Source organism: Myotis davidii, unplaced genomic scaffold, assembly GCF_000327345.1.
Source record: "Myotis davidii unplaced genomic scaffold, ASM32734v1 scaffold1395, whole genome shotgun sequence".
Lineage (NCBI taxonomy): Eukaryota > Metazoa > Chordata > Mammalia > Chiroptera > Vespertilionidae > Myotis > Myotis davidii.
Genome location: NW_006288604.1, coordinates 411,931 through 425,239, shown reverse-complemented (window position 1 = coordinate 425,239; position 13,309 = coordinate 411,931). Strand labels below are relative to the sequence as shown.

Sequence of the window (13,309 nt, the reverse complement as noted above, 5' to 3'; positions counted from 1 at the left end):
GTCGGGCTCCCTTGGAGGCCGGAGCCCTAGAGCCCTGGTCGCCGGCCTGACACACGCCAGGGCCGCACCCCCTCCAGGCACCCAGGGCCCCAGTTGGGGGGCGGGCAGGGGGGTTCACGTGGGACGTGTTAGAGCTGAGCCGATGCCGACCCAAGCCTCCACGTCAAAATTGGCACCTCCTGGCACACACCCTGCTCACCAGGCTCAAGCGATGCACGCACCCTCCAGGGACTGCGCAGAACGTGCGGTTGCCCTGGTTCACCCTGCACGGCGCACGGGGGGTGCAGGGACCGGCTGCAAAGCCCCTTGCCCACCAGATGCCCCTCTGCACCTGCTGCCCCGGCCACAGCCCCCGCGCCCCTCAAACCACAGCTCTGACTTCCTTCCGCGCGATGACCCTTCGGCTCTAGCAACCTGAGCCTGTTCCACTGTCACCTGAATCACCACGTAGCATGTTTAACTGATGCTGAAGGTACTTTTAGAATTCTTTTCCGTGTGTGTTTGTTTTTCGTGTAATTTTAAAAGAAAGTACTTAGGGCCTGAAGAGAAAGGTGGGTTTTGTCCACACATCACGTAACCGAAGGGCAGTCTTCCCCCGGCTCTGCGGGCACAGGGGTGCTGTCCGAGTTGGTGTGTGGTTTTCAGAGCCGTGGGCACCGCAGCCCGCGGGTCCAGCCCCACCCGAGCTCAGGCAGGAGGAGGTGGGAGGGACAGAGCACGCAGGCTGGAAAGTGAGGTCCAAAGGAGACAGAGTTCAGTGTCTCACAGGTTGAAACAACCCCAAGGCTTCGTCTTTCCTTGAGTCTCGGGGAACATGTGTGAGAAACTGGGCAGGCGTGAGGCACTGGCTCCTGAGCGCCCTGCGTTCTCGCTGGGGAGAGCGCTGGGGAGGAGCCGCAGAGATCGGGGTGTGAGGGTGTCCCACAGAAAGGTGTGCACACACTTTGAATAATTATGGAGGCAGTTTTTAATTAAAATACACAATATTCTCAAAATTGAGCTCTCAGCTGTGAAAGTGTGTATACATTTTTTGGGACACCCTGTATTTTTATTTTTTTACTTCTCTGTGTTAATTTTTTTTCTTAATTATGTGACCAAAAACATCAAAATTAAAAAATACATTTCTAGAGTTATATCTCTTTAGGCAAAAAAAAAAAAAAGCTTTCGAATTGAACTTTTTATATAAATTGGGGAAAGGCTTTTAGATATGAAGCCTGAATCATCCCAATTCACTAATGGATTTTGCTACCATCGACAAGGCTTAATTTTACATTTTTATGACTTGTTTGAAACTTGAGGGCAGGAAGAAAAAAAAATGATACTTTTTCATCTTTTGTGTTTTACTTAGTAAGTTCCCTCACTAGAGTGGCCGTGAAAGAAAGGAACAGGAAGCATCGAGGGACTGTTTTTCTGTATGTTCTGGCCCCTGTGCTCAGAGTCGGGGCAGGCGTGCGGTTGTCCCTGTGGGGCCTGGTCAGTGGGGTGCGGTTGTCCCTGTGGGGCTGGTCAGTGGGTTGGGCGGCTGCACGGACGGACCAGCCCAGACCCGCAAGCACATGGCGGTGCTCGGGCTGTGTGTGCGAGACGTGGCGTTTCCCTTCGTGCACCAGCCTCTTACCTAACACAGCTGTGGCTCACGTCCCCACGTTGATCTTGGAGGCACGGGGCTGACCCCCCTGGAGGAGGCCCCCAGATGTTCTCACGGGTAATTAGGCGGTGATGCGACTTCAGCGGGCGGGCTAACTGTTGGCATTGCTGTCACCCCGTGTCCGGGCTGTGGCTTGTGATGGAGAAACAGCACAAGTGTAGGTTGCAAGTCTCGCTGAAGGACACCAGAGGCAAGCCCTGTGTCGGCGGCGCTGTGTGCAGGCTGCGGGCAGGGCGTCGTGGCGGTGTAGCTCGGTGCAGAGGTAGTGAGTTCTTCTCTGATGGTGAGGAGTGTGTGTCACGACCTCCGTGTCAGGGTGATCAGTGATGATCCTAGGTGGGTCCCAGTAGAACCTGGGTTTTGGTGGCAAATGTGTAGAGGCAGCTGTGAGCAGGAGGCCCCCTGAGAGGTTTGGGCCCGGTCTCTGGCGTCTCAGATCTGCCGCCGCAGCAGGAGAAGGGCTGACTCAGGACACCAGAACTCCAAGCTGTGAGTGGCCCTGCCTTTCCTTTTTAGATTTGGCCCAGATACCGCAAAATTCAAACACATTTAAAACTTTTTTAATGTGACTTTTCCATCCCCATTCTTAAATGTCTATACAAGACCAGTGTTTCCAGCCAGATGATAACACATGGCACCCAAAATTCTTCTTTCCGTTTTACTGAAACCCGGGGGCAAATGCCACATCACATACCAGGCGTGGGTCCAACATGTTTTTGTCTTGAAGTTCTCCATGAGGGGCCAGGTGGATGCTCGGATCATCTGTGCTTCCTCAGTGGTTTCACCAGCGGTCCCTGTGGCGTGGGAGAGACGAAACGCGTGGAGCGGATGTTGTACTTAACGCACCTTGTACATAGGAGCCGAAATAGACTCATGCCATTGTCGTGGCAACGCCCGGCAGCGAGAGGGCGCTGTGTGAGAGCCTGAGCCTGCCCGGCAGGCGGTTTCCATAGAAACCAGTCAGTCTCCTCTGCCATCTGGAGCCCAAGCTGAGCGGCGCGTGCTGCTGCCCTGTTCTGTCTACGGATTCGGTCCCCGCGCAGCCGCCTCCTGAGGGACGTGTGCCTGGCTGGGGGATGCAGAGGGGTTTTGCTCACGGCTTTTGTAGCCATTATCAGGGGCCCGGGGCTGGCCCCGCCTGAGCACCCAACACCCCTTTTGTCAGAGGGACAGTCACTTCCTCACTCACCGAGGGAAGAAAACAGAATTTTGAATGTTGAGGTTTCTTAGCTAGGAAATACGCATGTGGCTCTGAGTTTTAAAAGCCTTACCGTCTGCACACTCACACACAAGTGAACAGGCAGGGCTGTTAGAAAAAAGGAGTTTTGGGAAACCGTTCTGGGCCGCCGGGCGTGGCCCAGGAGCACAGGAGGAGACTGTGTTGGGGACTCGGACGTGGCCAGTGCAGGGAGGAGGGGGAGGGACCCCTGCGTCCTGGGAGCTGTTGGCACCCCTCCTGCCCCCCCCTGCACTGAGGTCAGACTGCGGCCAGCCTGGTGAGAAGGAGGACTCCTGGCCACGTGGCAATCCCCCCTCCTTCCACCCCCCCCACCCCCACCTCCCCAGCCCCACAGCCAGCGGGGGGCAGGCCAGCTGCCGACCTGGAGACCCTGGAGATAGAAACAGACCTTTTCAGAAAGCAAGGCCTCTTTCTAGGAATGAAAGCTCCAAAAATGAGCCAAATCGGTGTTTTGTTTTTATGGTGATAAAGGCATTTTAAATGCCTTTTTGTTAAATCACACGATGCATTTGTAAATGGCTTAACCACATAGAAACGACTCTGAAAACCTTCTTATAATTAGTCAAACCTGACTTCCCTGTGTAGGGTTTTGGTTGTAAGGCCTCACTTTAAACTTGAACAGAATAATCTCACTCTTCTCCTGCCACATAGAGAACAGCATATGAAACAGTGTCGACTCGTGTGAAAATGAATACATTTTAAATAAGTTTTCACTAACTTCTTAAGTTAGGAAAAATTTAGGATTTTTTTTAAAGCAAAAAGCAGGGCCAAGTGTGTTATTGCCGGTGGGAAGATCCCTGCTCCCTGTACGTTTCCCCATGGAGACGCCTGAGGACAGCTCCCTTCAGACAGCCTCGAGCTGCAGTGTCCCTCCCGGGGCTCTGGGCTCGCCGTCCGGGAGGCTCCATGGACAGCACGGCTGTCCAGCCATCACTCGGGCAGTGGCCACTTGGCCTTGGCAGAACAGTCTTGTGACCAGACAGAAACAGCTGTGATCCCGATTTGCTTTAACCTCTCATTGCTTCTCACTCTCCTACTTTAAAGGTCCCAACCCCCCAGCCCCCACCCCGTGCCCACCAGCAACTTCTCTACGCCCCTCATGCTGTCACTCTGTAATTCTCCAACAGCACACGCTATAGCTTAAGCTTGAACCTTCAGGACAATATGGCAGCTACCAATTTCTACGCCCTCAGACCTAGACTTCTTCCCTCTCTTGGGACTAAAGGAGAATTTGACAGCTTCTAATACCAAAAATTGTTGATACATCCAACTGGCAAAAGATGGCATTCCCGGCATTGAATGCAGTCCAGGCTCACGTATCTCCCCTCCACTCCCCACACTCGTCTGGCCGCGAGGACGTCCGTCTGTGAGCAGGTCATGCACTGGTCTCAGCACCCGTGTCCAGGGAGGCGCCCTGAGTGGGAGGCACACCTGATCCCTTAGACCAGCGGTTCTCAACCTGTGGGTCGCGACCCCCTTGGCGGTCGAACGGCCCTTTCACAGGGGTCGCCTAAAACCACCCTGCATATCAGATATTTACATTACGGTTCATCACAGTAGCAACATGACAGTGATGAAGTAGCAACGAACAATGTTTTATGTTTGGGTCACCACATGAGGACCTGCATTTAAAGGGCCAGAAGGTTGAGAACCGCTGCCTTAGAAACAGTTGGCATCTGTTCAGGATCTAAAATCTGTGATTTGTGTCCTCAGTTTTTACATTTCTGGAGGAAGAAATGCAACTGAAATGGCTTAAAGGGAAACTGTCTTTGCAGAACTGTCTGGTTATTCTTGAGAGGGCGTACTTAGGAAGTGATTTGGAGGAGAATCGCTAAAACGTTGTCAGCGCTCTCCCCCATAGTGCGAGGCAGTGTGGGAGAGAAGAGCGGACGGCCTGGCTCGGAGGTGAGGCAGAGGCAGTAGGTGCTGGAGCCAATCGAAGCATCTTAGCTGCCTCGGCCCGGCTGCTCCACGGTCAGCGAAAAGAAACAAGGACGTTCGGGTAGCTCTGCCTGCCCAGTGGGCTGATAGGTGGCGCTCACCCCAGGGCCAGGCCCTGTTGCTGCTGCACTGGCATCGGTTGACCAGTGAGGAGCGTGGAGCATCGTGTCCTGGGCCTGGCAGTTTAGACCCCTGGGCACACATGTCTGAGGGAGAGCCTTGCTTCACGTGTGTGCTGGGGTGCTGCCAGGCCTGTGGTGCCCACCTGCAGCGGCTCCAGGGGCGGGGCAGCCGGGTCCTGGAGACGGGACAGGCTGCAGCAGCCAAGGGCCACGCTCCGGGCCTGAGTCCCAGGCAGGTGCTGGGCATCAGGGCCCCTGGAGAGTGTCGCTGGGGTGGAAGGAAGAGGCGGCCCAGGTTGGTGTCCACGCAGCCGGAGCCGCGCTGCATGACCTCCTCACACGGGAGCATGTGCATTAAGGGAACTTGCTTTCTGGAGAAATAAGAAAGTTATTGTCCAGGGGATTTCATTCCTTTCAAGTAAATTGCCCTGTTTGTGTGTTTAATCATAGGTGCCCCACCCCTGGCTGCGACGGCTCTGGGCACATTACCGGCAACTACGCTTCCCATCGAAGGTACGTGGGGCACTGTGCTCCCCTTGAAACCGTCCTTTCTTGTCCCCCTCCTGCCGGGGTCCTGCTGCCGGCCCTGGCACCCACTGACCCCACTGGTACATGGTCGCACAGAGCAGCCGTGCCCTGCGGGGCCACTCAGAGAGCGAGCTCCCCTGGGGCAGCCCAGCCCCTGGCAGAGCTCTCTCTACAGCTGGCTCCGCCCACAGCAGCTCTACAGGCAGCGGTAGCGAGTCCTTAACTGAGAGAGAAGATCCAGGAAGACTTAAGACCGAGGACAGTCCCTGTGGGGGAGCCTCTGACACGCTCACAAGTCAGATTGGAGCCCCAGGCTGCGCCGTCCCGTCGGCCGGGCCGCAGAGCCGACCCCACAGAAATGATGAAGCTCACACGTCACGTGTGGCCGCTCCCCAGGAGGCGGCGTCCACACATGGCTCAGAGCAGCCGCCCCGGGGAGCAGCCGCCATCGGGGCGAGCGACACTCGGTCCACAGCCTGTGAGCGCCCACTAGGCCGGGCCTGTGCCGGGAGCGGATTAAAGAGCCTTCGGTGCGATGTCGGCGCAGAGTGGGCCTCGGCCCTGTGGTGGGTGCGAGAACCTCCTACCGTGTTCAGGGGGAACAAGCCAGCGCCGGAAGGACCGGGTCTTTCTGAATGGAGGCCGTTGGGTGAAGGACAGCAGGGCCGCAACTAAACAACGGACAGCAGTGGGCACTGCCGGCGGCCACTCGCCACAGCTCAGCAGGGCGGGCTGTCCGGCAGCCGAGCCTTCTGCTTGAGTGCCCCCCCACAAACAGAGAGTCAGGACGCCAGAGGCACGTCCGCCACCCACACTGCCCACCGCCCTCCAGGGGAAGGTCGTTTGCACAGAGCCGTGGGGCTGGTCGGCGGGTCAGAGGTCAAGCCCTCAGCCACCCAGTGACCCCACCGGGGGGTGCTTGCTGGCTGGCACAGCTTGTTTCCTCGCCGGGTCCTGCTACCACCCCCGGCTCCTGGGGTCCGCCTGGCGCTGCCCACGTCATGGGCTGGAGAATTCAGTGCTGTGGGAGCCACTGCAGGTGCTGCTGTGACAGCCAGAGGTTCCCCGAAGTCACAGTGCTGCGGCCCCACCACGGCCCGGCGTCAGGACCAGCCTCCTTGCGCTGAGCTGGTTCACCAGGCGTCTTAATGGAGAACCTCAGGGTCACCTCCAGAAAGCGAGCTAGCATCAGGTCACTGGGTTAGAGCAAATGCAGTAAAACTAGACCAAAAACTCCAGTTAAATGGAAAAAGTCAAGCAGACGAGTTGCTGCAGCCGCAACACCCGAATCCACGCGCTCTGGGGACCAGGAGGGGCCGTGTGGAGGCGCCGCGGGTACAAGCACGTGGGGAGCTGCAGGGAAACTGGTGTGAGTCCTGCTAAACGCGTGGTGGGGAACTCGGCCTCCAGGACACGTAGCCCACGCCTGGGAGGCCGGGCGGGCTTTCCGCACAGAGAAGGTGGGTGAGAGACGGACTGAAAAGGCCTTTGGCGCAATGTCCGCTCCCACCGTGCTCGGCCAGCCTCCCAGCACACATCAGCGTGAAGGGCGACAGCCAGAGGACACAGCCGGTGCCAGCCAGGGAGAGGCTCTGGGGCAGCTGGATGGGAGGCAGGAAGGGCCTCGGCCTCAATCCCAGGGGGACAGAAGCCCCCTAACAGGACGGGTTAATTCTGCCCACGTCCCTGCTCGGGGGTCCCCTGTGGCCCCTGCAGATCCGCAGAGGAGGGAGAGGGTGAGCCGCAGAGTCCCCTTCACGTCCCTGTGGACGCTCTGACGAAGGAGAATCACACGTTCAGGAGGGTCGGGCAGCCCCATCGGAGAGCCGCTCTCGGGAGCCAGTGGGGCACTGAGCCCACGGCCACCCAGAGGCAGGGCTGCCCCTCCCAGCACACAGCACCCGCGGCTCCCACAGCTCCTGTGGCTGACTCGGCTCCTGCGGCTGAGGTGCGGAGGCATGAATTCCCACCTCACTCAAACCAGAGTGACTTTTCTGGGTTTACCTTTGGACCCTAAAGAAGGAATCACAAACACAGACCCACACTGGGAGGAGGTCTGAGGTCCCTCTGCCCACACCTGGCGGGCCTCCTCGGCTCCTTTCGCCTCCAGCTGACACGGGCCTGCTTGCTCTGGAGTGCAGGCGAGGAAGCTGAGACTCGCGGGAGAGAAGGGCCTGTCCCGGGCACCCCTCCCAGCGTCCGCCTCCGAGCCACTGCCCACCGAGCAGATGGTCTCCAGCTGCTGGTTCTGCAGGGCGCTCCATGCTGGGTGGGCAGTGAGCAGGGGTTTTCATTTCCACGTTTTAAGCAAAAAAACAGGAGTCTTTAAATGTTGATCGATGCTTAGCTTTGCTTTTCTGGGGTTCCGGCGCCCAGTCGGTGGTAGGAAAGTTCTCTAGTTTCCATCAGTATGGAAATCAGCAAGAAGAAGTCATCTGGAGAGAGCCACCAGCCCCCCCGTGAGAACAGGCCCCGCGCTGCCTTCAGGGCCGGCAGTGCCCGCGCTAGGCCGCCCCCCCTGCAGGCGGGAGGCTTGGAGCGCACAGAGGGGCTGCGCCCGGGGACCCAGATTTTGTTTCATGCGGGAAGCGGGCTCTGGGGGATGCGGTCACGGACCCGAAGGGGGGGAGATGCTGACCCCGTGCTTCTCCTCAGCCTTTCAGGGTGCCCGCGGGCCAAGAAGAGCGGCATCCGGATAGCACAGAGCAAGGAGGACAAGGAGGACCAGGAGCCCATCAGGTGTGCGTGCGGGCGGGGCGCGGCTGCAGGGCACGTGTGGGGAGCAGGTGAGAGTCGTGGGGAGGGCACGCTTTGGGATGTCAGTCAACTGCAAGGTCAGATCATTTAAACCCAGACCAGACCGGATGTCTAAGTGTGGTTGATGTGACAGGCGAATACCCATCAGTTTGATGTTCTAAGTAACAAAGCTGCGAAGGATCCCTCTTCCTGGGGCAAAACACAGTCTGTTCACGGGAAAGGCAGGTTCACGGAAGTAGAGGAAGGTATTGAACACAGGATCGGGGTGAGCACCGTGCTGGCATCTGGCTCGTGGCATCATGTAGCTACATCCACTCTCAGCAGGACCGAGGCTCCTGGCATGTGGGGCCAGAGAGAGCGTCCGCCCTCCCACTCACCCAGGCCTTGGCCCAGAACCGGCGCCAGTGAGCCTGGGTCTCAAAAATCCATGATAAACCTGGTGCTGTCTCCGTGAGATTTTAACCTCAGTGTCTTTGCAAAAATTGTTAATAAAATGAAAATTAATTAAAATAAAAATTATTAAAATGTTTCAAAATAAATAGGCAATGCAAATTACATAGCATGAAAACTTTAATGTTTTAAGAAAAAATGCCGGCCAAACCCACAGCCTGGGGCCTGTGAGGAGCCGTGAGCTCGCCCAGGCGTCTGCGGCCTGGCTGTGTGCGCAGCCCTTTGCTGTCGCCTTGTGAGAAGTTCCAGAAGCTCCGTGGCTGCTCGGAGCTGTAGCATCAGCCCATCGCTTTCCACAGATTCCCCAGATGTCCGCGAGGCGTGCTCTGTGCTTACGCTGTCCCAAGGGCCTCAGTTAAATCCTCTCTCCCGCTGCCGGAGAACATGGCCAGACAAACAGACGTGTCCTAGCTCCTGAGAGAACAAGTTTATGAAATAGCCTTTATGGAAAACCCCTGCAGCTTCCCACTGACTTGACTTATTTCCTCCATCAAAGCCGTGGTTCTGCCCACCGGTGGAGTCTTGTCGGCAGACGCGGGCCCTGGGCGGGTGTCCGCGAGGGTGAAACGCGCCCTCACCCCCCACTCACGTTTCCCGTCTGTCTGGCCGGAGAGACGAGTGGAGTCAGGTGATTCTGAGTTGCTGTAGAGCCACCAGCTGTGTGCGGCAGGCAGGAACGCGTGTCTCCTCTGTCTGCTCTCAGGTGCCCCGTCCCCGGGTGCGACGGCCAGGGCCACATCACCGGGAAGTACGCCTCCCACCGCAGCGCCTCCGGCTGCCCCCTGGCGGCCAAGAGGCAGAAGGACGGGTACCTCAATGGCTCCCAGTTCTCCTGGAAGTCGGTCAAGACGGAGGGCATGTCCTGTCCCACCCCCGGCTGCGATGGCTCCGGGCACGTCAGCGGCAGCTTCCTCACACACCGCAGGTGAGTGCCGGCCGGCCTTCCTGGAGGTTGCAGGGAGCTCAGCACGACGGTGTAAGAGCACACAGCGCCTCAGTCCCCCGGCGCTGAGGACCCTGAGGCGGGAAGGAAGGGGACAGGCTCCTGGAAAAGCGCCAGCGCCCCAGCACAGCCACACTGGGGAGCGGTGTCCGGGGTCGGGCCAGGGGCCGCAGTAACAACCACGAGTCTCTGCACTCATGGGCCCCCGAGGATCAAGGCTGGTCCTCGCCTTGAATGCCTGAACCAAAGATAGAGCAGGAAGTTTCCAGAAGAGCCGTCGACCCTTCGTTTTAATTTGCTTCGTGCAAGAGGAACTATATGCAGTCGGTGGCCTTGGGAGAAGAGGCCTGTTCTGTTGAATCGCGTGGCCGCGCGGGCTCATTGCAGGAGGTCAGAGGTCAGTGCGTCCCTGGCCTTTATGTGCTGGCTTCACAGAAACCAGGCCCGGAGGTTGTGAGGAGGAACTGAGGCTCCTGCTGGCCCTGCAGACACCATGCTGGGGCGGGGGGGTTCCAGGCTGTCCCCTTCCCTGCTTGTCATGCTGGGTGCACACCATGGGCACCGTGCAGCCAGCTCCACCTGCAGAGCCACACCCAGCACGGAGTGCACAAGAGCTGAGTGCAACCACAGGAAGGGGTGTGTTCAGGGATCTGCAGCAATGAGCTTCATGTTCTTTAAAGATTTTTAAAAATTAAGACAGGAATTCTCAATTACTCAGATAGAAAGTTGAAATGGTACCAACGGGGTGCACGGGCCCAAGGGGAGGAGGAGACTTCTGCTCCCTGACCTCATCTCAGCTCCTGTCCAGGCGCCGCTCACCTCTGATGCAGGCAGCCAGTCTCCTCCCAGAAAGTGCCCTGGGGCAGAGGTGCACACACCTCCCATCATAGCCCCACCCACCCTTTCCCTCTTCCTGCAAACAGGGCACACTGTTTCCGCCTGCAAACAGGGCACGCTGTTTCCCCTGCAACCAGGGCACACTGTTTCCGCCTGCAAACAGGGCACGCTGTTTCCCCTGCAACCAGGGCACACTGTTTCCGCCTGCAAACAGGGCACGCTGTTTCCCCTGCAACCAGGGCACACTGTTTCCGCCTGCAAACAGGGCACGCTGTTTCCCCTGCAACCAGGGCACACTGTTTCCGCCTGCAAACAGGGCACGCTGTTTCCCCTGCAACCAGGGCACACTGTTTCCGCCTGCAAACAGGGCACGCTGTTTCCCCTGCAACCAGGGCACACTGTTTCCGCCTGCAAACAGGGCACGCTGTTTCCCCTGCAACCAGGGCACACTGTTTCCGCCTGCAAACAGGGCACGCTGTTTCCCCTGCAACCAGGGCACACTGTTTCCGCCTGCAAACAGGGCACGCTGTTTCCCCTGCAACCAGGGCACACTGTTTCCGCCTGCAAACAGGGCACGCTGTTTCCCCTGCAACCAGGGCACACTGTTTCCGCCTGCAAACAGGGCACGCTGTTTCCCCTGCAAACAGGGCACACTGTTTCCTCCTGCAAACAGGTCACAGCGTTTCCCCTGCAAACAGGTCACAGTGTGTCAGATGTCTGCACAGGGCAGGACCGGCAGATGGTGGGCGTCGTCCTGGGATGGATGACCCACCCACTGGGAGCTCCGCTGCCTCCTCCTCCCCTCCCCACCCCCTGAGGGCTGGGTGCCTGGAAACTGCCAGCCTCCTTTCTAGATGTGGGTGGTACCAGGACAGGACTCCTACCACAGACACTGCAGGGGCTCCTGCGAACACACCCTATCCCAGCCGTGGACAAACTACGGCCCGCGGGCCCGATCCGGCCCGTTCGGCTGTTCTATCCGGCCCGCGGAGCCGAAAGGGCGGAGGTTTCTCTCGCTCTCCCCTCCGCTCCTTCACCAGCAGCAGTGTTAACATGGCAACGTTGGGACACACGGCCGCAGCTCCTTCTTCTGAGTCCAGTTTAAGAACCTATTGTGGCCCTCGAGTCAAAAAGTTTGCCCACCCCTGCCCTAGACACAGTCCTAGAACCAAAATGCTAGTTTACAATGTGACAAGTGGTCGCCAATGCTCTCCTTCAAGTCATCGGCTGATAGTTAACTGAGGCTGTGCAGTGGGCTTCGTCCATGGCCCATGGCCTTGCGCTCACTGCTACGCCTGTAGGACCCAGCCCAGGGCTTTGGTGGAGCCGTCATTAACGAGATCTACATATGTCACGACCTGCTCTCCAGGGAGGGGAGGCCCTGTGGGCTGCTCACCCAGCCGCCCCTCCAGGTGGAAGGCCCAGGAGCCTCGGCCTCAGCGACGTGCGTGTCCGCAGTGAGCAGGAGGGTGGGCCTGTGCTCCCGCTCGGAGCGACCGTCGTGGCCTCTTTCACCTGGACCACAGGTCCAGGCCGAGGACACCAGTGGGGACTCTGGGTCCAAGCCGTTCCCACTGAAGACCCTGACGATGCATCCTCAGAGCCCCTTCCCAAGCCCGGCCTGCGGGCCACCGTCACTGGGGAGTCGGGAGGGATTTGAGTTCACTGCCCCTTGGAGGATGGCTTCCCGCTGGGTCCGTCGGAGCGAGTTCCTGGCACCGCCCTGTGCTGACCGCTGACCGCTGCCCTGAACCAGCTCAGATGCACTCGCTCTTTCATCAGCGAGTTAGTGTCTGACCATGAACACTTGGGAGGGAGGAGCTCAGATCCAGCAACTGTCAAACTGTGAACCCCACGGAGCTGGTGAGGGAAAGGCTGCGGGTCACAGCTGGCTCCCTCCCCGCAGCCCTAGCCACTACCACCCCGGGCGTCCTGCCAGGCAAGCAGCCACTGGGCGCCCCGGGACTCCCCAAAGCGCGGCCATGCACCACCTCGCTACCCGCCAGGCCCAGGGCCAACTTGTTAGTGTGCTTGGTCCCGGCCTGAGCCCGCAGGCCCGGCAGCCTGGGCATCCTAAGGCCCCAGCGGTGTCCCCACTGGCACTCAGGAGCCCGCCATGCACCTGCTCTCCTCACCGTGGGCCTGCCGGGCGCGGCTCAGGTTCCCCGCGGGCACCCTCCAGGAACCAGGCCTGAGGAGGCCACTCCAGAGCCTGAGGACCCCGCTGGGCAGATAGCTCAGACTCCAGGCGTCCGAGTCTCCGTTCCATGGGGTCCCCCCCGATAGGATCGCTTCCCCGCACGTCCTGCCATGTGCCCTGATCCGCCTGCAGCTCGTAGGCACACAGCAGTTCTGGTCACACACTGACAACCGAGAGCGGCCTGTGGGACTGGGGCATGCCTGGACTCGGAGCACAGCGCCAGCTAAGAACTCGCTGGGTGTGTCCCTGAGCCGTCCCGACAGCCCCCCAGATGTGCACCCTCCATCTGGGGGCCACAAGCAGGTCCTCTTTGCCTCTCCCTGCGTCTGCCGGGGCCAGAGGTCGGGGGATTCCTTGGCTGGAGGAGGCTTCGCCTCAAGTCTCTGCCTGTCGTCCTGGCCTCGCTCTGTTTGTGCCACCTGGCCCTCCTCCCATGGGGACGCCCGTCATCGGCCAGGGCCCCGCCGGACCCATCTCCTCCATCTGGACGCGAGCACGTTCCCAAACACGGTCCCTGTCACGGGTCCCCCTCACTCGGACGTGGGCTGATGGGGGGGCACAGCCCAGTGAGGACCAACACTAGACCAAGTGCTGACCCTCGTGAGAGACCGGGAGGCGGCTGTGTTGGTCGCTGGAAAGTTCA

The 13,309-nt window shown here is 59.1% G+C and overlaps 1 protein-coding gene across 1 annotated transcript in view; it reads left to right on the top strand.

Moving 5' to 3' along the window:
• Nucleotides 1-13,309, top strand: part of MYT1L (myelin transcription factor 1 like) — a 298,509-nt gene that overhangs the window by 276,760 nt on the left and 8,440 nt on the right. The window contains exons 20-22 of the mRNA XM_015561792.1: nt 5,402-5,464; nt 8,135-8,218; nt 9,390-9,611. Coding sequence (XP_015417278.1) covers nt 5,402-5,464; nt 8,135-8,218; nt 9,390-9,611 — 369 coding nt within the window. The remainder of the gene's footprint in view (nt 1-5,401; nt 5,465-8,134; nt 8,219-9,389; nt 9,612-13,309) is intronic.